The 26,694-nt window shown below is 37.5% G+C and overlaps 1 protein-coding gene across 2 annotated transcripts in view; it reads left to right on the top strand.

The window, feature by feature from the left end:
- The window catches only part of tec (tec protein tyrosine kinase), a 281,624-nt gene that overhangs the window by 41,588 nt on the left and 213,342 nt on the right, over positions 1 to 26,694 (top strand). The window contains exon 2 of one of the 2 annotated variants that reach the window (XM_039751403.1): positions 2,269 to 2,458. In XM_039751403.1, coding sequence (XP_039607337.1) covers positions 2,321 to 2,458 — 138 coding nt within the window. In that variant the 5' untranslated portion in view covers positions 2,269 to 2,320. Of the gene's footprint in view, positions 1 to 2,268; positions 2,459 to 17,578; positions 17,595 to 26,694 lie in introns of those variants that run through there. The other variant, XM_039751404.1, reaches the window with a different exon arrangement.

Here is a 26,694-nt window from a genome sequence, read left to right as displayed (position 1 = left end):
CTTCTCCACCCAATACACCCTGCTTGAACTCTCTTTTCCACATATTAGATGAAAATGGAAACTTTTATATGGTGTAAGCCCCACTATGTCCAAAAGAAAGCAAACATAGCATTTTACAGTACAAATGTTATATAGCCAATAAAATATGGTTATAGAATCATTTGTTGCCACGTGACCTAATGAACTTGCTATAAATGAAGGATCTATGAATTCTAATGTGGATCGGAAAATTCTTAAGGCAATTGATTCGCCTGGCATCCATCTGTGAACTGAAGCTGAAATGTGTTTTTTAATGTAGAAAGATGATAAAAATGCATGGCCACATCAAAAAGACAAATATTAAATGTTTGAACTGGCCTAGACAAAGTCTAAACCTAAACCAACAGAGATGCAAGGGCAGGACGTGAGACCAACAGTTTACTCTTGAAAACCTACCAGTGTTTCCAGTGTTAAAGTGTGAAAAAAAGAGGTTGTGGGAAACTGCAATATATGTGAACAACCTACTATAAACTAATTTTTTTTTGTAAGTGAAATCACTAAAAATAACCTCAACAGATCATATAATTTGTGTCAAAAGTACACAAAAAGCATACCGGACATAGTCTAATTATTATAAGATTCATTTTTTCATATTTTGATGTAGAATTATTTGGCTATTTTTGTGTTTTTAACTCTTTTAATCCCCCCTCTACTCTAGAATCACACCTGCATATTTCCTCACAGATCCAAGGTCCTACAATGATGCTTTTCCCCAGTGAATTTTGCCTACTAGTTCTGCCTACCTCTCTACAGCTGACAGTACAATAACTCCATTAATTTCTTAGCTTATACAGTATCTTTGGCTCATAGATGAGACACGTTAATTTGGTGACTTGTATACATACATTATAAACTAATAGGCAGTTGTAACTTTTTTTTAATAGAACTGCTTCTTTTTAGCATTCAGGACATTGCGTTGTTCAGACTTTGGTGTCATCTTTGTTGTGGCATTCAGAATTATCTTTGTCCATATTGTGATCACTGGAGAAAGTGGGTAATATGGGATCTCTGAAATATGTAGTAATATTGCAGCTTGGATCTGCTTATTTCACTCTGTTTTTTTTCCTTTGGTGCTCAAAGTGCACTACAGCATATGTACTGAACAGTTGTATACAGCAAAAAATGAATCTTTCCCATTGTATGCATAATAAAAATCTAGTAGCAAGAAGATTTGTGGTGCAAACCCCCTTTTAACAAGGATTTAAAATAACAGATTTTGCTATCTACAAAAGAGTCAAAGAAAATAGTGTTTCTGAGTAGGAGCTTTGTTACTGTCAGTCATGAGTCCAAACTGAATATACATTTCTGGTTGCTGATATAGTTTTAAGAGTGGACTTCCTGGACTGGCAAGGAAACTATAGCGCCCCTCAAGTGTGGATGGAAATGGAGGTTGAGTTAACAAAAGCACTCCTTCTTGACTCAGAGTAGTATTGCTTACCTGTCTTCAGCCTTAAAGGTGTCCCCTACTTGCATGTACATGACACAGTATATTAAATTAAATAATGTGAACTCCTTGGGCTTCCAATCCATAAATCTATGCATAATTGTGGTACTTAAAGTTTGAATATTTTTTTAACATATCCTCAGTGGATTTAACACAATGAAAAAGAAGCTGCTAATCTTAAAACTGCATGGAACGTGACCAGCACTTGGCACAACAGCAGAGCTTAGAATGCATCGAGAAGGTATAAAAAGCAAGATAATGTTTAAATTAAAATTTTTAAAGTAGTGGAACAGCATTCCTGACCACTTTAAAGAATGAAAGTTTTTGAAATAAAGCAGTTCTGCAAGAAAGAATAGATTAAAATATTTCCACAGTAATGTAGATAACTGATATCTAGTTTAATCTATAAAAAGAGTTTAATTGTCATTACTATTGCTCAAGATAGTGCAACCATTTTTTAAGAGCAGAGAATAATTAACTTTTTACACAGTACCAGTTCATGTTGAACAATGTTTTGTTTATTCAGTAAATTACATAAATACAAAAATGTGTTATTTATTAACTTGGTGGCTTTTAGATTTTGGTTGAACACTTGAAAGCATTCAATGTAAAAACAATGTGCATTAATAAACTAAATTAGCATGTGTCCAAGTACGTTGTCATGTCTGTAATTAGCTTTATTGCTAATTTGAATTAAAATCTCCTTAACATAATTATTTTATCATTTGTTTTATTTGAATTTCACAATTCACTGTTTTCTACATTGTATTTGGGTTTTTTTTCAGCACTTTATTGTGGCATTTCAATGGCAGGAGAGGTTGTACAAAGGAGATCAAAATGAACTCGGAACCAATTTTGGAGGAGATTTTAATAAAGCGGTCACAACAGAAGAAAAGGACATCACCACTTAACTACAAAGAAAGAGTTTTTGTTCTGACAAAGTCAAAGTTAACATACTATGAAGGACGACCAGAGGTATTTTTTATTGTCTTATATGTTGTTGCACATGAACAGCTTGCGGTCCTGTGATCTGTGGCTATATGGTGGTCGTCAATGCTCAGGTTGTCTTTCACAAAAACAAGTTCACAGGATCATTGTCATTTCCTGTCTCAGCTCACACGAAAATAGGAAATGTTAGATTTAACTAAGACTGAGGTCACAGGTACTTCCTAATGTATGTATTTTTTTTTGAGTTGGTTTAATAGAATCCATTTATGTATAGTTTAAAAATGTTACCACGTTTTCTGTTCTCTCATAATGCATTGAATTTAGTGGACTGTGAATGAGGGACCTCAAAGATGGACCACCTGTATCTTAAAGTCCAGCCAGTGCTGCCGATGTCTATAAATGGACAAAATAAGTAACAGTTCATGATATGACCTTTATTTTCCTGATCTACAAAATTATTCGGACAAAAATGGTAATGGTGTTTTAGGCAGTTATGTAATGCATTCTGTCATTCATTTAATATTACATTAAATTGAACTTGTAATGTGGGTGCAATTCATTGTAAAGTTGTTTGTATAATATTCTGTGAAGTAAAGTGGTTAGAATGGTTTTGTTTAGAAAGGGTTTTGTTGCTTGGTGAAACAGATAAGAAGAGGGGCAATTAATAAATTCAGTGTATTTACCTTATGTTTATTTGGAATATTTTCTTACTTTTTATCTGATTTTTTTTGTTCTTCTCAGCCATACATTAAAACAGCCTTCATGTCAGTAACTTTCACTACAATAATTCCTCCTAAACTATAAAATGTCATTTTGTTACTAGAAGCACAGACAAAACTGTAAAAATGTGAAAGTTATAAGGACATATACATTATGACTTAAAACTGTACTCAGAAACAATCCAGAGCAAAATAATGGGTTCATTAGGTTAGGAAGGACCTCAACATGGGAACCAATAGTGTCAAGCAAAAATTTGCAGTTTAAGTGCATATGCATGCACCTTAAGTGTGGAATGGTCCAGTGGTACATTCAGCTAAGCACCCCTCCCCAGAGTTAGCTTATAGTGGGTGTGGAACAGTTTCTTTTTGGTGTCCCACATACTGTATTTTCTTTTGAAGAAGGTTCAGAGAATGTTGCTGTTGTAATGCTGACATTTCTGGGAAATTAAATCTGTGTATTGGGCATTGTCCTATTGTGAAATGAAGGGAACACTATCCCTTCAGTACATAGTTATATGGCAGACTGCCTCTGTTAAATATAACACATGACCACCTATTATAAATGATTGTGCCCCACACCATGACTTTTTCTGTGTTTGTGTTATGTTCAAGTATGTTTCCTAGATTACATCACTGTTGATTAGAACACCCAAAGGGTAGTCAATGGGGATGACCTGATTATAGTCAATAGCATCCCAGGCTATTTTAGCCAAATGCAGTATGTGATGGTGACTAGTCATCCAGACAATCTGTTTTTAACTTTGCATTGGATAATCATTATGTGTCAGTGAACAATTTACTACATTTTCAGAATTCTTTCTGCCTTATAGGACTGGCTGCCAGAAAGGACTTAGCTTAGTCAACAAAGCATAGTTAAAAATCAATTGGTGTGTACTGTATTTAAATGACACGATTACAGTTAATCAAGTAATTAAATCGGCAATAAGGGCCCAAGTAATTATTTAACTTTGGAAATAATGCTGGGAGTGCACAAAGAGCTTGGTACATGAAAGATTAATATCATAATATTATTTCATTGTTTGGACAGTGTACAGATAGAAATTATATACTTTCATTTGTCTCAGTCTGCTGATTCCTTAAATGATTCCAAAAAAAATAACCCCTAAAATTTGAAAATTTCTCCAATTATAACCATTATTCTACATACTTTAATCAGTTCTTATTTGATGTGTCATTTTCTTTCCATATTTAGGCAGGTTAGAAATTTCACTTTAACGAATATATGCATTTTAATTGAGTTAAATTAATTGTTTTATGGGCACCCCATGATTTTATTTTTAGTCACATGACCAACAAAATCTTGGTACAAGAAATTTTTTTTTTTTTACTTTTTAGTGCTTCTTTGAATAAAATCATATGACTTAAAAATCTTTTTTAATGTATTTTTTCCCATTTTGACTTTACTGTCTGTAGCTGGTTATGGATCACCATGTTAAGATAATTAGTTGCCGAATTCCATTGAATGCAGTTTTTGGTGATATTTTCAGCAATTTTTAATAATTCACTTTAATTTAGAAGGCCATGCATTAACATTTTCCAATCATTTCATGTATTGTAATGATGGTCTTTAGATTTCCATGTTATTTTTTCATCTCACAGTAACTGAACCACTGTATGCTGATGTTTCTTAGTGATGACAGTAAATGAACAAGCAAAAACTAACCTGCCCTATCATCACTGGTAAAAGACATTGGAAGAAACAAGGCCAAACGTCTTGCTCTAGTCAAGTGCTGCCCCATTCTTAATATGTCAAATGAATTTATATCAAAAAACACATAAGCCTTCTGGGATACTTTTTGAATCAGCATTATGTATACAGGTCACATAAGAAGAGCAGTTTACTGTTTTGTGTGTGTGTGTTACCTCTAAATGTAGTACCTTAGCCATAAGCTCAGTCATTGTGCCCGTGTTTCTCAACTCCATGTCTGTTGCAGAAAACCCTGGTTCTGTTGCTTCACCGCTTAGTCACTGTACTACATCACTTTAATGGTCCTCCCATGTATGGTGGGACCACCATAGTGTAGGTCTGCCTTTATTATAGCACTCATAAAAGCACGAACTATCACAAACTATTTTTAAAGATGAAAAAATGATTATAATGCAGCATAAAATATACAACATGATCAGTAAAATAAAACCAGCATAGCAAAAAAAAGTTACATGCTAAATAGTATCGAACTATTTTTAATAATAGAATGTACTATAAACATATAACGTAGCGCACTTCTTAGGGTTTTTTTTAGAACTACTATTCCCTCTTTCATAATTTGGATCTCATTTAATACATTTGCTTTGTACAATCAAACATATCTTGGTTATTATTAGAATTTAGTCATCATGATTGTTGTATATTTGAATGGTAACCACAAACACGTGAGTAAAGTTTTTTCACGAGATATGTCTAAAGCATTTCCTGTTGTTCAACAGTACCATTGTCTGCCCCTTTTCAAAACCTTCTGCAACATTAAACTGACACTAAAGTAAAACCACACATCATTTTAAAATGTTCTTTTAAAGCAAAAAGGGGAAAGCATTTTAAAATATGATTTTTATAGCAGCAATTATTGAATTTTATACAACAGTTGTCAAAGTTATGAGTGACCATTTAAGTTAACAATGCAACAAAATAACATAATTGTGAGGGTAATCAGGGAGTTAAGCTGGTTATTTGGGACAGGGTAGACAGACAGTTTATCTCCACTCCCTTTATCTTATCTCTTTATTACAAGGGTCAGACACTGGTGGTACTCTTTCCTCCTGGTTTGAGACACAAAAATGGTACTCCTTTATTTAGTTTAGTTGCAAAATATTCTCTGACATTGTTTCTTTCACTTTTATTTAGAGCCTTATATTGTTCCTGTTCAGAAATATGCCTCACTTGTTGCAGTCATGCCAACTTGGCCTCTTAATTCCCTTAATTCAGACAAATTTAACAATTGTTTGTATGTATGTCAACAGAGTTTAAAAACCCATAGATACTGATTTACATACAACTTTTTAGTAAAAAAAAATATTACTTAAAAGAACTGAAGGAGAAATGTTTCAGCAAGTAAGGGTAGTTAAACGAGAACAAAAAGTAAACAAGTTAATTGCTAATATGTGGTATTTTTTCTTACCATTTCATATAGTTTTCTATTAAAGTATCAATCGTTCAGATAAAAATAAATCTATCTTTCAGATTATAACAAAGTGTTGTTTATTGCAACACTCCTCACATCTAAACATCCCAAAATATTTCTACTTAACCATTTTTGTCTACAGGCTATTGACTACACTGTTCAAGTTTTTTTTTGTTTGTTTGTTTTTGTAATATTAAATATGTTCCGTATGTCCATAGGTTATGTTTTACTTATGAAAAATTCCCTCCAAAATGCAAAGTATGTGTTATTAAATATCAAGCCTTCTTTCTACAGGCTTAATTTTTTGGCTATAGCTATGACGAGCTATATGATGTTCTAGTTTTGCTAATTCAGTCTCATTTATTTATTATTGTTACGAATGTTCTTAGAAAAATTGATGTAGTTAACAGAAAGGAATCGGGGATAGATGACTATGCTAACTGCATTATTGCTGTGACAATATATACTTGATTTACGTGGAGCTAATATGTAAAAATAGGTGAGTCAGTATTCAAAGTCGAAAGTCACTGTAATTTAGACAAGTGTACAGTTTTCTTCTTTAATAATGCTTTACTTTGTATTTGACCCCCCTTTTAGGTTACTTTTTCAGCCAATTGATGTCCTGAAATTAATTTAGTCTTGTAGCAAAAGAAGGGCAAAAATCTAAATAAATTACCCTGGAGAGAGAAACACTCAGGAAGCTTGTGTGGGCAGGAGGAGCTCAGTAAGAAGAAGGGTGTAAGAAGGCAGCTTTCCCTTTTTGTGATACTGGGTTCACACAAGTGAAGTATGTGAGAAATGTTTGGGTCATATTACTTCCTGTTTGTATGAGGCAAAGCCGGACAGATTGCAAATACACCTGACACTCTGCTAGCACTTCACTTGCGTTAAGTTCCTGGAGACGTCTTGCTAGATTGTGCATAATTCATAGGACAAAGTGAGCATTGCCCATGCTGCTAGACATTAGTGGCAAACCAGAGCTCTTAAGGAAGCAGATTTAACTGGAATGCAGATATCTAGGTTTACCTTCCCCTGGCTTGCATTTCAAAATAAGTGAGTTAACTCTTCATACCAGGACCAGCCTGTACTTCAGCTGATAACACAGATGTAAATCAGGGTTGGGTAGACATCTTTGCAGAGGCCCCTCAGCAAACGTCTTGGGTCACAAGGCACAAATTGGATTCAGGCAAGAACAATGACCTATAATTCAAAGAATTACAAATGTAATGGACAGGATAACTGACCTACTGTATGAGAAAACACTGATTTTGTAACTTTTGTGACTTTAATCCAATTACAAGAAGGTAGACATTCTTTAAAAACTAGCTGCACCCATATTTCTATTGAGGAACTCTGAACTAAACTTCTGAAAGGAAGACAGGGATTTTCTCACTGAGCTCCCTGGAGACTCACTCAATGCACTCTCTCTAAAAACTCTCACCCTGCAAAATGACCATCTAAAACCTTTCTGTAACACCATGTAGCCGATGAGCTGTTTTGTCTTTGAGGAGCTGATGTCATCTTTAAAGATAGTAAAACAGGAACTCTAAATAACCAGTAAACAGCCAGCCTCACTATGTTTTGCCAGATTTTCCTTTAGGGACAAATAAAGTTCTATCTGCCTAGCTATATCCTTGTGTTTATCAGTCTTCTTCTTCTTTTGGCTGCTCCCATTAGGGGTCACCAGAGTGAATCATTTTTTCCATATCTTCCTGTCCTCTCTATCTTGCTCCAGTGTTAGTGTTTATCAGTAAATTGTATTATTCTGATTCTTAAAATGAGTGTGCTTCAGTTGCCTTGATGTAAGTGTAATGACCAGAGATCTCACTATTACAACAGAAAAAAGTGAGGTAAATAAAGTCAGAGCCTTAACATATTATTTAATTACCAGTATTGCCGAAGTTAAAATGGACAATTAATTAACCAAACTAAATTTCTCCTCATTTCCTGCAGTACTTTGCCTAGTTAGATTTACATGGAACTCAAGCTTGAGCTTCTTTGATAATAGTAAAATGTTCTGTGCTTTGAATAATAATCTGCTCTGTTGGCAGAAAGAAAACCAGGTGCTCACTTTGAGTGAGAAGAGGAAAGAGAGTGACAGCATTTTTATTATATTGTTTATTAAAAAAAAATGAATCCCTCTTTACTTCATTTTCTGCAATGTTTGTAAAATTGCTTGAGACATTTGTCAAGAGCGTGGCTCAGTTGAAAGTATGGGTAATTTAAATGTAGCTTGCTATCTGCTACTGTTTAGTTACAAGACACTTGGAAAGGAGCTCTTTCTCTGGAAAGAAATATTGTCATTAACATTTTTCGATTGAGGATATATAATCTGTAACTAAGGAACTGGACCATCTAGCAGATGTCATCTGTGACAGAATAAAGACTATTTCAACCCTCCCAGGCTATTATGAAAATAAAAATAATTTTAATAAAAAACTTGTACTAGTTATGCTGAGAGCTTAATTGTTATTTGTTGTCTAGCTATGGTCCCTTAGAGGCACAAAATGTCACTTTTGCAAAGTCCTCTGTTGGAGGTTGTTTTATCTTGGTAGAGTAATATATTGTTCTACTTTCCCCTTTGTATTATTAAGATGTAGCCTCTGTCAGAACGCCTCAAATCCCTCAGACTTACCACTGTTTATAAGGTATTATTGTATATAACTTCTCCCCACCTTCCCTTCTATATCTATAACCTCAGGCAATTAGGTATAGTAAAAGACATTTGAATATTGGCAACCATACAACCTGATTAAATGGTGATGTGTAGTTTCAGGCGGCACACAAACTTGTTAGTTATTTAAAATGTCTCTAGTTAAGGCATCATTGGTGCTCAGCTTTTTTCAGGCCGTATGCCTGTTCCAGTATGGCTGCCGAACTGTGCTCTTCATTGTGTTGTTCATGTCAGCTCATGGTGAGAGATGCTTCTTCATCATATGTTAGTAAGAGAGAGTGTGAGGTTAAGCAAGTAAATGTATAGTAGTAGTACTTGAAAGCTTTTGATACACGCCAATTCCAAACAGCCATACTTCAGACCAATGGGGGAAATAGAACATCTTAACACCAGCCCCCAAACCATATGTTAAGGTACAGCTTAGCAGTTAGGCAGCCTGGCTTTCTTACAGGGGTTGAAAGACTCTAGCAGAGAAACATTTGTGTCAAGCACTTCCCCCAGCTCTGTCGTAAAATTCAAAGAGACTCAGTCGTAAAGGGGTGGGGTAAACATGAATGCTTCTCACTAATGCTAATGTAACAATTAAGTTACATTGCTTTGCCTAAAATACAAATAAAGATATACAAAATACTTATCAAGTTATATGCAAAACCTAACATCACAACAGTGGTAAAGCACAAATAAAGGATTAGAAATAAAAAAAAGTCCCCGTCAATGAGCAGCCTGCCATTAAAGAGCCCTAGGATTGAGTACACTGGGTGCAATATAAACAGCGAGACAGGTAAGAGGCTACAGGTAACAGTCGTGCAGTCGTTTTTGACATTTCTTCCCATCTCCGTATTAAGAAAAGATGTTAGTTGGTACCTTTTGTGTTAGATGCATGTTCCAGGTGATCTGATAACATGATAAAACATTTGCTGTATAAAAAAACTGAATTATGGTATGGGAAAGTAAAAAGAATAGTTGAATTTTTGTACTCCTCTGTCTATAGTGGCTTTGGTTTTGTTTGGAGCAGGTTCATTTTTATTCTTTCAAAATTAAAAATAAAAAACATTATCATTCATTTTCATCTCTGTACAGGTTTCTTATGCAAATTATTCAAAAGACCTGTATGCAAAAGTGTGAAAAGACCTGATAATGTATAAAAGATGAGACCACAAGTTTGAATATTTTAATCAGAGTAGTATATCAGTTGTTTCTCTGTTTTCAGATGAGCACTCTATAGCCTCTTTGTTGCTTTTTCTATAAATTTTAAAGGTGCAAATGAAGTTTCTTTCACTGTTGTAATGCATTTCCCTACAGGTAAACAGTGAGTGAAGTCAAAAGATGGGGAACAAAAACTTTGTTTTGCTGTTTGCAAGAAGTATATTTATTTAAAATTAAAACCATCTCCATTTTACATTAAAATACAGCTTAGATAACTTAACTAATGTAGACATATAAATGTCTCATATAGCACGGTACTGATGGTGTAGAGGAGTGACTGTAGTAGTGGCTATCTACCAAATTTTTCAAGATTTTGTTTACAAAATTAGTTCAACAAGCACCATTGTATAGGGTTGGTTTATGCCAGCATAGGGTCCATCTTTCGTGACCCTGAACTGGATTAAATGGGTTTAATGATATATGCACAGTTACTCCAATAAAACATGTACAGCATAAGTCTGTTTTTGGTGCCTCATTTTCTGGAGCTTTCTGACTAAAACTGCTATGTAAGAGATTCTTTTACTTGACCTTCAGTTTTTTCTTAATTTATTTATCTACTGATCTGCTGAAATATAATACTCCTTTGCCACTGTTGCTTTAGTCTGTAGTTTATTTTGTTGTGGAACATGTAGGGCTTTTGTCCTTTTAGAAATGCCTTGAGTGCCTCTGCAGTATTTCTGTAGATATCTCCAGAGGCACATTGATTTCTAAGAATATGTCAGTTTGTATGAAAAATAATTTTATAAATTCCTCAGTTGCTAGCATAAATGCATTAAGATACCAAAGGCAATGTGAAATGGTGAGGCATAAAGATTTGAGTTTCAAAAATAAAAGGAACATAGTCAGCATTATCATCACATTTACAAGATGGTATCAAACTATTTAAAAAAAGCTGTTAATTCAAACATTGATGTGATGTTTTGGGGAGATCAAACAGAACTTTCTGAAAAATAAATATATAGGTGCTGGTCATAAAATTAGAATATCATGACAAAGTTGATTTATTTCAGTAATTCTGTTCAAAAAATGAAACTGTATATTAGATTCATTCATTACACACAGACTGATGTATTTCAAATGTTTATTTCTTTTAATTTTGATGATTATAACTGACAACTAATGAAAGTCCCAAATTCAGTATCTCGGAAAATTAGAATATCAATTAAGACCAATGCAAAAAAAGGATTTTTAGAAATGTTGACCAACTAAAAGGTATGAACATGAAAAGTATGAGCATGTACAGCACTCAGTATTTAGTTGGGGCTTCTTTGGCCTGGATTACTGCAGCAATGCGGCGTGGCATGGAGTCGATCAGTCTGTGGCACTGCTCTGGTGTTATGAGAGCCCATGTTGCTCTGGTACTGGCCTTCAGCTCTTCTGAATTGTTGGGTCTGGCGTATTGCATCTTCCTCTACACAATACCCTATAGATTTTCTATGGGATTAAGGTCAGGCGAGTTTGCTGGCCAATCAAGAATAGGGATACCATGGTCCTTAAACCAGGTACTAGTAGCTTTGGCACTGTGTGCAGGTGCTAGGTCCTATTGGAAAATGAAATCTGCATCTCCATAAAGTTCGTCAGCAGCAGGAAGCATGAAGTGCTCTAAAACTTCCTGGTAGACGGCTGCGTTGACCTTGGACCTCAGAAAACACAATGGACCAACACCAGCAGATGACATGGCACCCCATCACTGACTGTGGAAACTTTACACTGGACCTCAAGCAACGTGGATTCTGTGCCTCTCCTCTCTTCCTCCAAACTTTGGGACCTTAATTTCCAAAGGAAATGCAAAATTTACTTTCATCAGAGAACATAACTTTGGACCACTCAGCAGCAGTCCAGTCTTTTTTGTCTTTAGTCCAGGCGAGACGCTTCTGACGCTGTCTCTTGTTCAAGAGTGGCTTGACACAAGGAATGCGACAGCTGAAAGCCATGTCTTGCATATGTCTGTGCGTGGTGGTTCTTAAAGCACTGACTCCAGCTGCAGTCCACTCTTTTTGAATCTCCCCCACAGTTTTGAATGGGTTTTGTTTCACAATCCTCTCCAGGGTGCGGTTATCCCTATTGCTTGTACACTTTTTTTCTACCACATCTCGTCCTTCCCTTCGCTTCTCTATTAATGTGCTTAGACACAGAGCTCTGTGAACAGCCAGCCTCTTTAGCAATGACCTTTCGTGTCTTGCCCTCCTTGTGCAAGGCGTCAATGGTCGTCTTTTGGACAACTGTCAAGTCGGCAGTCTTCCCCATGATTGTGTAGCCTACAGAACTAGACTGAGAGACCATTTAAAGGCTTTTGCAGGTGTTTTGTTAATTAGCTGATTAGAGTGTGGCACCAGGTGTCTTCAGTATTGAACCTTTTCACAATATTCTAATTTTCTGAGATACTGAATTTGGGACTTTCATTAGTTGTCAGTTATAATCATTAAAAATTAAAAGAAACATTTGATATACATCAGTCTGTGTGTAATGAATGAATCTAATATACAAGTTTCACTTTTTGAATGGAATGACTGAAATAAATCAACTTTGTCATGATATTCTAATTTTATGACCAGCACCTGTAAATGCTTCTAAGTGCTAGAAAGAGTATGATCCTTAATAAACTGTGAGGTTTTCAGTATTGTAGTTACAGTTGGTATCTCCTATCTATCTATCTATCTATCTATCTATCTATCTATCTATCTATCTATCTATCTATCTATCTATCTATCTATCTATCTATCTATCTATCTATCTATCTATCTATCTATCTATCTATCTAGATAGGATTTGATACACAGTTAAAGTCTGCAGTCATTATGAGCATTTGTGATTTAATATTGGTGATTAATACAAAAGCCTTTGCCATTTGTCATAATATTTCAGGTAATATGTTTTAACTATACACAAGACCAGCTGATCAAACTGGAATGATTGGTAGCTTAATTTTTTTTTTCGGCTGACATATTCTTTGTTTGCTGCGGTGGGCTGGCGCCCTACCTGGGGTTTGTTTCCTGCCTTGCGCCCTGTGTTGGCTGGGATTGGCTCCAGCAGACCCCCGTGACCCCGTAGTTAGGATATAATGGGTTGGATAAATGATGGATGGAAAAAGGTGCTATATATGTGCCCAGACTGACACAGAGGCACGTGTAAAACCAACAAAATTTATTTTTCTTCCACTAAGGTCCATGTCTTCCCTGTGTCCCTCAGCCCTAACAAAGTCAACCTCCCAGGCAACCTCGTCCTCCTCCTCCTGACTCTGGCTCCCGAGTGGTGGCTGCTGGCTCCTTTTATTAGGCACCCGGAAGTGCTCCAGGTACTTGATTGCCGAGTCCACTTCCCAGGTGTGGTGAAAATACTGCCCACAAGGGCTCAGGAGTCCCACCTGCAGCCACCCCTGGCGGTGCCTACGGGACTCAACAAGGCTGCACCAAACTCCAATTCCCATGGAGCCCTGTGGGAGACCTAGGCACCACTCCAACCTAGGGGGGTTGCCATCTAGTGTCCATGGCTGCAACCTCCTGCAATTCCATGGCTGCTCCCCCTGAACATATACTGAAGGGGCGTCCTAGCTGGGTCCGCCACACTTTATTCAATGCATATCTATATCATCCAGATTTTATTTATATATATTCATATTGGCTACCACCATAAAACCGCATTCTTCAGGTTCCATTACTTTGCCAGTGTCTACATAAGGAATTGCTTTAAAAAAATGATCTCTAAATGCTCTGTCCCGTGGCTGTCATTGTGCTTCTGACTCAATTCTTGTAGTCCCAAACTCCAGAAATGACCATCTGTCTGCTGCAGCCAGGTGCTACGTGAGTGTCCCCTTGGTCTGGTTCAGCTGCTTGGGTCCTCAACAATGATGATCCTGCGAGCTGGGTCACCCTCTGGGAATCGCGTCACATGGCCTTAGTGCCGTAACTGACGCTTCATCACAATGCAGGTAATGTGCTTCATTTGGAACTCGTGACACAAAGTCAAACCAGTGTTTTTTTCAGTAAAATAACAAAAAAACTATGTGTATCTTTAGCCTCCTTAGTAAATATTTAAGTTAAGGAGTGACCAGGGCTCACAATGTAAATAATGCAAAAGAACAGCAGTCTATTGGTTACTTGTTATTGACCGTTTTTATTGGATGCTACAAAAGTCTCATTCTATATTACATAAAGAGTGGGATGCTCATTATTTCATGCCATGGATGTAAAGACTTTTTTTGTCTTTAGCATTTTTAAAATACTAATTAATTATTTGAAGTTCACTATAATGTGCTTTAACTAAATAAATGCATGTTCAGTCTAAAGCTAGAAAGCAATATGTCAGTACTAGGGATGTGACAAGAACCAGTAATTCAGTACCAAGTTAATATCAAAGTTCCATAAATGTAACTGTACTAGCTTTTTTATGATATCAGTAGTACCAAGTGAAAGTTGATACTATGCATATGTGTGACTGCAAGTAGATGAATTACTCCAGAAGGCACAATAATATGTGAAAACAACACAGGCAAAAACTACATATAAAAATGTCTCAGAGTGGTGAAGGTGTTTATATAGCACCTTATTACAGGTTGAAAACAAAAACAGGAGGAGTCATGTCTGGAAATGCTGTGTATTCAAAGTAATTGTAGGAATCATGTTTATCTAAAAAAAAAAGCCAAAACACATACAGTACATGCATAAGTTTAGTTATTAACACTTTTACCCCATTATAGAGTTATAGAGTTAGTTCAGAAACATATTTGTGTGTGCTGTGAGAGCATTAGAGTGCAATGATGTGACTGATCAAAAATGTTTGTGAGTTTTAAACTGTTCAATTTTCAGTGTCACAAAGGTGGAAGAGAAGACAAAATGACAAAAAGATTAATCTCTTTTTAATACCTTGTCCAACACAGTCCCTAAAAAGGAACAGAGCCTTTACATTAATTTTCTGATTATATTGAACATTTCTCAAATTTGCATTTAAGCATCTACTGTATTCATTTTCTAACCGGTTTGTACATTTGGGTTGTGGGGAACTTTACACACCGACAACAGTTGTAGCAAGTAAAAATCTATCCACTTTTCAGATCAAGTGACAATTTGGCTTGTCTGCACCAGGGATTAAATAAACTGCTCCATTTGTTAATACCAAAATAAAATTTACTTAGTATTTTGAAGCACAAAATACGGCAAACATGCCAATCAACATGATGGGGAAAAGACATACTTCATTGATATTTTTGGATATGGCCTGGAATATTTCAAGATAGATGATCTTAACCCTAGCTGGAAAGTATGGCAGCAAAACTGCCTGGATGACTGATCAGAACATCATCCAGGCTGCAGCCTTGTAATCTTATGTTGCAGGCAGTTGTTTAGCCCACCTTTTATTTTGTAGCTGCTACCCTTGTTGTGGCATCTAATAAATTTAGTCCTGTAGCAAAATCTAAATCAATTAATAACCTGAGGTTAAAGAGCATAATTAAAGAGTTAAAATCTGATTCTTAGCCATGGGTAACTGTATCAGTATCTAAATTCACATTAAAACAATAATTATGATACCAGTTCAAAAACACCCTTTCAGTTAAAGTGCTGTTTTGTAAACATCCATTTTTTGGAAAATCAAGCTGCTTTGGTAAACAATATTGTATTAAGTAGAAAATCTGGTTTATGTCCTCTTTCTGAAACCTGGCTTAGTAAATCTGATACTTCCTTTAGCTGAGGCAGCACTAAATGTTTATACATTCCTTCATAAATCAAGATATACTGGTTAAGGAGGTGTCCTTGGGATAATTCTGCGCAATGAATTGTAAACTGTTTCGTAGAATTTAGGCATATTTACATCCTTTGAGACACTCATATTAGATATTAAAACAGATTCTAGCATAATTGTAGTACTACTCTACTGACCGCCGGCGTCGTATTCATTGCAGGGGTCACATAGTGAGAGCATTGAGGAGGTTGTTGACTGCACTACTGACTACATCAACTTCTGTATGGACATTGTAGTTCCAGTAAGAACGGTACGCTGCTATGCTAACAACAAGCCATGCATTACAAATGACATCAAGGGCCTTTTGAACCAGAAGAAAAGGGCTTTTAAAGGTGGTGATCAGCATGAGCTTAAGCGCATGCAGAAGGAACTCCGAGTCCAGCTCAGGGCGGCGAAGGAGCAGTACAGGAGAAAGGTGGAGCAGAAGTTGCAGAATAACAGCATGAAGGAAGTGTGGGATGGGATGAAGATCATCACTGGCTGCAGCTCGAAGCAGGGAGCCACCATCGAGAGAGACGTGGAGAGAGCAAACCAAATGAACAACTTCTTTAACAGGTTTGACCACCTTAAACCACTCTCACCTCGGAGTACTGCACCCTCTACCCATCCTTCTGCTGATACCAGCATAGGAGAGACATCTCTACCCACAATTACAGCGGCCCAGGTGAGCAGAGAGCTGAGGAGACTTCGTGCCAGCAAAGCAGTGGGTCCAGATGGAGTATCGCCACAATTGCTGAAGGCCTGTGCACTTGAGCTGGGGAGTCCTCTACAGCGCATCTTCAACCTGAGCCTGGAACAGGGGAGAGTCCTGAGGCTTTGGAAAACAACTTGCATCACCCCTGTCCCAAAGGTATCGCATCCTAGTGAGCTGAATGACTTCCGGCCTGTCGCTCTGACGTCACATGTGATGAAGAACATGGAATGGCTGCTGCTTCACCACCTGAGGCCACAGGTCCACCACGCCCTCGACCCTCTGCAGTTCGCATACCAGGAGAAGGTGGGAGCGGAGGATGCCATCATCTGTATGCTTCATTAATCCCTCTCCCACCTGGACAGAGGCAGTGGTGCTGTAAGAATTATGTTTTTTTGACTTCTCTAGCGCCTTCAACACCATCCAACCTCTGCTCCTTAGGGATAAGCTGACTGAGATGGGAGTAGATTCACACCTTGTGGCATGGATTCTCCGGTCCTGTTCAGCCTATATACATCGGATTTAGGGAAACCATTCCCGGGAATTTGGGAATCCCGCATGTCATTCCTGGGAATCCCGGGCTCCCAGGGATGACACAGTGTACGGGTATCTCACATGTGAACGGTTTTAGAACAACCGACACTTATTTTTAAAAAAACTATTGCAATATGTTGACACCAATAAAAGACTATATTTATCTACAAGCAGTTCATGCTGTCATATAAGTAAATGTATCTAGTTCAGTTCAACTAGCACATTGGAGTGGCATGGCACTAGTGGCTAAGCTGTTCCAATGAATGCCTAGATGCAAATTTTGAGTGTTGGCACCCGGTTGACCGCCAAGAAAATGAAATGGACAGAAACTGCTTTGTCACCTTCCATTTTGCAGACCTGCCTGCACAGCAGAATGAAGAAAAGACAACATGCAAAGACTAAAGACAAAGACATGAAGAAGAACTGAAGAGACAGCAAGAAAAAGACACTTACTGGGGATTAAGTGAGTAACAAATCCACAAGTCATGCAATAATAAGGCTAGTCAGAATAGCTATAGTTTAAAAGGAAAGGTTTGTTCAATACTGAAGCAAATTCATATTCCAAGGGGTGGAAACTGAACAAACCAGTTAGGAATGCCAAAATAAGGGGATTCATTTTGGACTCATAAAGTATACATTCTTGGTATCAATTAATTAAGTGGGATAATTAATATAATTAATACTTCTTTTATCTTGGTAGAGTAATATATATTGCTCTACTTTCCCCTATTGTATTATTAATATGTAGCCTTAGAATGCCTAATCTCACAGATTTACAGTACCACTGTATATAACTTATCCCCACCTTCCCTTCTATATCTAGAACCTCAGGCAATTAGATGTAGTAAAAAGACAAGTAGGAGTTAAGTTACACATAAAATGATGTATTACTGATAATATTCATAAATAATAACAAAATGCAAAGTTCATTTGAATATTGGCAACCATACAACCTGATAAAATGGTGATGTGTAATTCAGGTGGCACACAGACTTGTAGTTACTTCAAATATCTCTAGTTAAGGCATCATTGGTGCTCAGCTTTCAGCCACATGTCTGTTCAAAATGGCTGAAGCTGTGCTCCTGATTGTGTTGTCTTCAGTTCATGGTGTGATGGTCTTCTTCAGTTGTTAGCAGGAGAAAGATACTTCTACATCATCACAGGTTAGCAAGAGAGATGCTTCTTCATCATATGTTGGTTAGAGAGAGAGAATGTGGTTGAGCAAGCAAATTTATAGGTTTTCTGCCCAACCCCTTCAGCCACTCCAGACAGCCACATCTCAGACCAATGGGGGAAATAGTACATTTTAACACCTGCCACCCCCCAAGATCATATGTTAAGCTAACCTGGCTTTGTGTGGGGGATATGACAAAGATTTTAGCAAAGAAACACTCATCAAACTGGTTTAAGACACATCTCCCAAATCCTGTCGTAAAATTACAAAGAGATAGTCGTAAAGGGCGGGGGGGTGCAAAGACGAATACCTCTCACCAAAGTAACACTAAATTCAGTTCAATTAGGACCAGGTGGTTAATCACCTGGAACGCTTCCGGGTGGGCTATAAAAGGGCCCAGCCACCACCACTCGGAGAGCCAGGGTTGGGAGGAGGAGGAGGACTAAGCTTGCAGAAGAGTGGTGGAAGAGAAGGTGAAGGAGAATTGTGGTTTGTGTTTTGTTTGGTGCTTTGGACTGTGTTTGGGCTGTGTGGCACGGGGAAGACGTGTCACACAGCTGAAGAAAAATAAAAGCCTGTGTGTTTTGTACAAGTTGCCTCTGCGTGGTCTGTGCCGGGTCGGGCGCTATATAGCGCCTTTTACAAGACATACAAAACATTTATCAAGTTATATGCAAAATCTCACATCACAACACTCCACCCCGATGAATGTTTTGTACAATGTCTTTATAAACATTCATTGTTTAAAGAGTCTGATGTATAACTTATGCATTGATTTGCAGTATTTGCTCTCCCAGTGTTAAAAGTTGTCCGTGACCATTTGTCCATTACATATCTTCTTTATTTCAAAGACAATCTGAAGAATGTTGATCTGCTCCTGATGACTTGCATCTGCTCCAGCTTCATATGTCATCAGATCTGGTGGTTCAAAATGAGACTAGTCCACACCTTCCACTAAACTAGCCCACTACAATTTAGTCTATTGTGTGAATTTTTAATCTGTGCTTGTTTTGTGTCTAACTGCTAATTAGACCACTGTTCCAAAGTATCTGTTTAAGCATATGCAGCTGTACAATTAACATCAAAATTTGAAAGGTAACATGCCACAGGTGCCAGTACAACCACTTCTGCCCAAGTGACAGCACATGTGAAACTGCATAAACTGCTCACAAACCAACATTTGTGGCCCCTCTGCAAACATTTGGGGTTGACTTAGTTGCCTCTTGTGCTTTCCTACCCATGGTGCAACTCTTGACTGCCATCAGCCTTTACCAGTATAGGCAGGCATCACCACCATAAGACATCAAAGCTATGCAACTCTCATCATTCCCCTCATAGGCCACCCCTAGAGTTGTTTGCTCACCATATACACACTTGTTGGGCTTAACACCTCAGTTCAGAATTGGCCCACTGGTCCTGTGCCTGTACCACAGCCGACAATCTCAGCAGGGCTTCCGTATTTTCTCAGTTAGACTATACCTAAACATCGGAGCCCATATGTCTTGCAAATGTACCAGCTACACCTGCTTTCCTGAAAAGTTCACCAATTTGCTCAGTATAACTTTTCTTATATTAATTATCCCACTTAAAGTATACATTCTGGGTATTAATTAATTATGAGCACAAAATTAATCCCCTTATTTTTGGCATTCCTAACTGGTTTGTTCAGTTTCCAACCCTTGGAATATAAATTTGCTGCAGTATTGAACAAACCTTTCGTTTTAAACTATAGCTATTGTGATTAGTCCTATTATTGCATGACTTATGGACTTATGGACTTGTTACTCACTTAAACCCTAGTAAGTGTCTTTTTCTTGCTGTCTCTTCAGTTCTTCTTCATGTCTTTGTTTTTGGTCTTTGAATGTCGTTTCCTCTTTCTTTTTTTTCATTCTGCTATGTAGGCAGGTCTGCAAAATGGAAGGTGACAAAGCAGTTTCTGTCCATCTCATCTTCTTCTTATTGGTTAACCTGGTGCCAACATTCAAACTTTGCTTCCCGGCATTCATTGGAACAGTTTGGCCACTATGGCCACACTGCCACTTTGCTCCAATGTGCTAATGGTAGCCCGATCTCCTGCATGGATTTTACTCTGCTAATTGCCTTCACTATTTATTACCTGCAACTTATCCCCAAAGTCCGTAAAACCTTACAATAGAAGTAGCACTTTTACAGAAAATTGAAACAGAATTAACTGTTTTGCCTTTCCTGTCTTCCTGCGCGTTCGTTGCCTGTGTGTCCTTTTTTTATTATATGGTAACTGCTACCTGAAAGTGTGGGCTAAAACCTCTCCAGAATCTAAGTGCTAAATCCAGCATCTCTCCTAAAACTGACCTGTGTTCTTTACTAAAGACCAGCTCACTTTTCTCCATTTTATTGCATGGAGATTCATAGGCTGTCTTTTTAAACAACTGGTCAGTCAGGTTTCGAATCACTGAACCTAAGTGTGTGTGCTTTTTAATTACTGCTGGCCCCAGCACAGCTGTTAGGACCTTCACACCCCTGTGCATTCCTGGCTTGCTGGCTAATTGTAAAACTTCCTGCTGCACCATCCCCCATTCTTTGTTCTTTAGCTTGTCCTGCTTCATTCAAATCAACTCCTAAACTGGTGCACTTTCTTTCCAACTCAGCCATTCTTGCACTAGCACATTCAGACCTTTCACACACAAGCATTTGAATTCCTTTCATTTCCATTGTTCCTTGTTTAAATTCCACAATTTCTTTACTCAGTACCAATATGCCAATATCCTGTTCATGCCATCTAGTCAACAATTGCCATTCACACTCACCAGCTTCTCTGCCTTCTATCTGCTCTTTTTGTCCTAAATCAAATTTCATTGCAGCACTGGTTACCTTTCTTAACAGTTGTGAAATATCTATTGGTGTAGCATGTTTTTTTAAATACTGGACAGACCTCAGAATCACCTGGAGATTGTGGTGCAATGGAGAATAATGGAACGAAACACCCTTACTGTTTTCACTTCCTTTCATTCCTCTCCTTTTCCTCACACTCACATTCCCACTCTTTATCTGAGCACTCATCTGTCTCATGTAAGTCACCCACCCATGTTTTAGGGTTCCAGTCCGATCTGGTTACTATTGCCCTAACTTTCACCATAGGTGGTTTACATTTCTTTTTTCCATTGCTTTCAATGCTTTCTACTTTAGCAGTGGGTGTTCTATATGCTAACACTTCACAATTATCACACCAACTGTTACATCTTTCAAAACTCTCACACAACATTCCATAACTTTCATTCACTTTGCTATTTTCTTCCTCATCATGATCTTCCTTATTACCAATAATACAAGCTAGTAAACCTCTTATAACAGCAGCTGTCTTCTTTAAACCTGATCTCTGTTTTCTTGCTTTTAATCCTTCCAGCCCCCTTCCATTTTGTGGCACACTCAGCTCAGCTTCTGCTTTTTCTACCTACACTACAGGTTTCCTAGCTTTAGCCTGCTTCCCTCTGCCACTCCACTGGAAGATGGCTGACTTTAAAATGAACTTAGGCATTTCTGAGTCTACAATTTACTCAATACAATTTGCCAAATTCATTATGGGTTGGCCTACTTTTGCCCCTGTGAGCAAACATACACATACATACATAAAGATCCTAAACGAATAAGTACCATATGAATGACGAATGCATGTCCCATCACTCCCTAGCACTTTAACCACTTAAATGCCCTTTGAATGACGCATGCATCTTTCACCACTCCCTAGCACTTTAATCAGGGACTCACTACCACTAGTACTAACAAACATGCGGGTGTCCTTGTGATACACATGAAGTCTCTACACTTTGTTGGTTATATTCCATTCAGCAACCAAACAATGTTTTACTTCCACTGCATTTGTACTCTGGGTGCCCTAAAATTCACATACATAAACAAACACATACATCAAAACAGTATTTGCAAACAGGGTGCAAAACATGGTTACCCCAAAATCCTACCCGACTACGCCAATTGTTTTATCTTGGTAGAGTAATATATATTGCTCTACTTTCCTCTATTGTATTATTAATATGTAGCCTTAGAATGCCTAATCTCACAGATTTACAGTACCACTGTATATAACTTATCCCCACCTTCCCTTCTATATCTATAACCTCAGGCAATTAGATGTAGTAAAAAGACAAGCAGGAGTTAAGTTACACATAAAATGATGTATTACTAATAATATTCATAAATAACAAAATGCAAAGTACATTTGAATATTGGCAACCATACAACCAGATAAAATGTTGATGTGTAATTCAGGTGGCACACAGACTTGTTACTTCAAATGTCTCTAGTTAAGGCATCATTGGTGCTCAGCTTTCAGCCACATGTCTGTTCAAAAAGCTGAAGCTGTGCTCCTGATTGTGTTGTCTTCAGTTCATGGTGTGATAGGCTTCTTCAGTTGTTAGCAGGAGAAAGATACTTCTACATCATCACAGATTAGCAAGAGAGATGCTTCTTCATCATATGTTGGTTAGAGAGAGAGAATGTGGTTGAGCAAGCACATTTATAGGTTTTCTGTCCAACCCCTACAGCCAATTCAGACAGCCATATCTCAGACCAATGGGGGAAATAGTACATTTTAACACCTGCAACCCCCCAAGACCATTAGTTAAGCTAACCTGGATTTGTGTGGGGGATGAGACAAAGACTTTAGCAAAGAAACACTCATCAAACTGGTTTAAGACACATCCCCCAAATCCTGTTGTAAAATTACAAAGAGACAGTCGTAATTTGGGGCTAACTTTAGCAAAGAAATACTCATCAAACTGGTTTAAGACACATCCCCCAAATCCTGTCATAAAATTACAAAGAAAAGTCGTAAACTTGGGTTTAAACACGAATGCCTCTTACCAAAGTAACACTAAATTACATTGGTTTGCCTAAATTATAAATAAAGACATGCAAAACATTTATCAAGTAAGATTTTGCATTTAACTTGATAAATGTTTTGCATGTCTTTATTTGTAATTTAGGCGAAGCAATGTAATTTAGTTTTACTTTGGTGAGAGGCATTCGTGTTTAAACCCCATAACACCCCCGTTTAAGACTTAACTTTGTAATATTATGACAGGATTTGGGGGATGTGTCTTAAACCAGTTTTTTCTCTCATCCCCCACACAAAGCCAGGTTAGCTTAACATATGGTCTTGGGAGATTGCAGGTGTTAAGATGTACTATTTCCTCCATTGGTCTAGATTGGCTGTAGGGGTTGGACAGAAAACCTATACATTTGCTTACTCAACCACATTCTCTCTCTCTTACTAACATCTGAAAAGAAGCATCTCTCTTGCTAACCTGTGATGATGTAGAAGTATCTTTCTCTTGCTAACAACTGAAGATGACCATCACACCATGAACTGAAGACAACACAATTAGGAGCACTGCTTCAGCCATTTTGAACAGACATGTGGCTAAAAGCTGAGCACCAATGATGCCTTAACTAGAGACATTAAGTAACTACAAGTCTGTGTGCCATCTGAATTACACATCACCATTTTATTAGGTTGTATGGTTGCCAATATTCAAATGTACTTTGCATTTTTTTATTATTTATAAATATTCTCAGTAATACATTATTTTATGTGTAACTTAACTCCTGCTTGTCTTTTTACTACATTTAATTGCCTGAGGTTATAGATATAGAAGGGAAGGTGGGGTTAAGTTATACAATAATACCTTATAAACAGTGGTAAGTCTGTGAGATTAGGTATTCTAAGGCTACATGTTAATAATGCAATAGGGGTAAGCAGAGCAAAATATATTACTCTACCGAGATAAAACAGAAGCTTATTAGGGTACAAAGAAAAGAAAAAAAATAGGGACACAGTAGAAAAAAAGCTTGAAATGTCAACTTTAATCTTGAAATTTCCACTTTAATCACATGGTTTATTTTGTCATTAAAGTAGAACGTCATAAACTTCATCTTAAAATCTTTTAATTTAGTAGTTTCTTAAATCCCATCGTAACTAAAGTAGAATGTTAAATGCTTTGTATTCTATGTATTCTTCTACGTACTCTAAATGTGTGAATCACTAGTTGCTTCTTAAATGGGCTTTCGCTTACGCCGACAAGACACAGAATACATTACATTCATGATATTACAGCTTTCTGAACAATTTAAATGCTAAGATGTATGTTTGATAACATTTTCATGATGAAATGAATTAAAGCATGTATTGTAAGCTTAGAACACCGATTCTTCAAAATGTTTAAGGAATATTGAAATATGTTTGCAGTACATATTATTCCATCCTTCTATCCATCCAGGGTCATGCCATTTCCAGCAAGCATATAGTGCTAGGCAGGAACAATCCCTGAACGGGGGGTGCCAGTTCATCACTACCACTGTCCACATGTTTAATAACAGTATAGATTATTTAAATGAAGTTAAAAATGCATCTGTATAATGTAATATATATAATTTACTTCATTTCATCTTAAAAATGATATCAAGAGCTCCAAGAAAATGGTGTCTGGAAATCTAAATCGATTTAGAAGCCAGTCGTCATCATCTCCAAATATGCGCTCTGTTGTGCTGAATTGAATTGAATTGCTTTATTATTATTGTATCGTTTAATGAGATTCAATATGCAGACCCTCCATAAACTTATCTATACTAATAAAAGGCAAAGCCCTCACTGACTGACTCACTGACTCATCACTAATTCTCCAGCTTCCCGTGTAGGTAGAAGGCTGAAATTTGGCAGACTCATTCCTTACAGCTTACCCATGCCTCCCACGTAATTGAGTGCCTGCCCATATAAGGCTGTCCGTCAGTAGCAATCCAGTAGACATGCTGCCGCTATGAGGCTTTTGTGATGCCCAAGACGAATAGCATTTTCGCGAGATACAAGTTTAGTGAGACGACGCAAGGTATAAATGAGATTTTTGATCACTTTGTAACAGAGTTAAAATTGCTGGTGAAGGACTGTGCTTATGCAAACGAAGATGAGATGGTCAGGGATAGAATAGTGTTTGGCACAAACTCAGCAATAGTGCGAAACTTTTAAGTGCTGGGTCTTAGCTAACATTAAATAAAGCTGTGGACATCGCAAGATCGCACGAGATAGCACAACCACAGCAGAGAACCTTCGATGCATGTACTCTGAGCGGCTCACGTGAACTGACTGTGAACGCAGTACGCACACAAAAAGCAAGAGCTCCATAGAGCGCTGAACAAAATACGCATTACACAATTAAGAAGGCAGCAAAAGAATATGAAGTGTGTGACGCATACAAGCATATTTATAAGTGCAGGTATTGCGGAAACAAAGCACACGGAGGAAAAAGCCAATGTCCAGTTAAAGACAGTGTAAGAAATGTGGTAAATTGAACCACTTCGCTAGAGTTTGCAGGATAAGGAAAGGTAAACCTGTGCATGCAGTGTGTGATGTCTCAGATAAAGAGGAAGACGAGCTGTTTATTGATGCAGTAAGAAAGGAACAACCCTCTGAATCTGAGCAAGCCTTTGTAGACATATCAATAGGGAAGCAAGGTGTAAAGCTTAAGTTTAAATTAAGTTCATAGACACACTGCCGCTAAATATTCGCAGGCAAATCTACAACTTAATACCAGGAATGCCTGTTAAACATCTTAGATTCACGAGTACCAATTTGGGTAGTGAACACTTCGATCATGTTACGTTATTTTTAAAATGTTTCCTTTTCTTTTCATAACTTCTTTAACACACTACTTCTCTGCTGCGAAGCGCGGGTATTTTGCTAGTTTTCCTATAAAATGGTAAAATAACAACAACAACAATAATAATAATACGATAACACTAAAGGAGCTATAGTATTTGGATTAGTTTGGCCATCCCATGCATCATTATATTGTTACAAATTGATTACTATCAGATGCCTTAAACTAAAAAATGATATGCAGTTAATTTCAGTGTATTTGATAAAGCAGCGTCAGGGATGTGACAGGTGTGGCAGAAGTGCCAGTTGTGCACCTGGAAGCACTCTGGGTGTCCCTGGTCTTCTTCCCCGCAACACTTCCACGTGTGGAGGAAGTGCTGAGGGCAGGGCTCCTCAGGCATCTGGGCACCCCCTGGCGGTGACCACGGGCCCCTATAGGGTTGAGTTTCTAAGCTCTGTTCCTGTGTTACCAGGTTGTAAGCCCTCCTCCGGTCCTTCTGGGCGTCCCGGCTGGGTACCACCCCCAGCCACTCACCACAATCTTTACAATTTATAAAAACATTTTAAAGTCCCTACCTTTCATAGATCCCAGGGTACAATGGGAAAAGGATCTTTCACTTAATATTTCAGAAAAGGAGTGTAAGGCAGCCATGCACAAAATACATTCTAGCTCCATATGCACAAAGCACTCAGTCATTCAACTTAAAATCTTCTATAGAGCACATTTATCTCATTTAAAACTAT

The sequence above is a fragment of the Polypterus senegalus genome, chromosome 4, assembly GCF_016835505.1.
Source record: "Polypterus senegalus isolate Bchr_013 chromosome 4, ASM1683550v1, whole genome shotgun sequence".
NCBI lineage: Eukaryota > Metazoa > Chordata > Cladistia > Polypteriformes > Polypteridae > Polypterus > Polypterus senegalus.
This window is presented reverse-complemented; position numbering and strand designations above follow the sequence as displayed.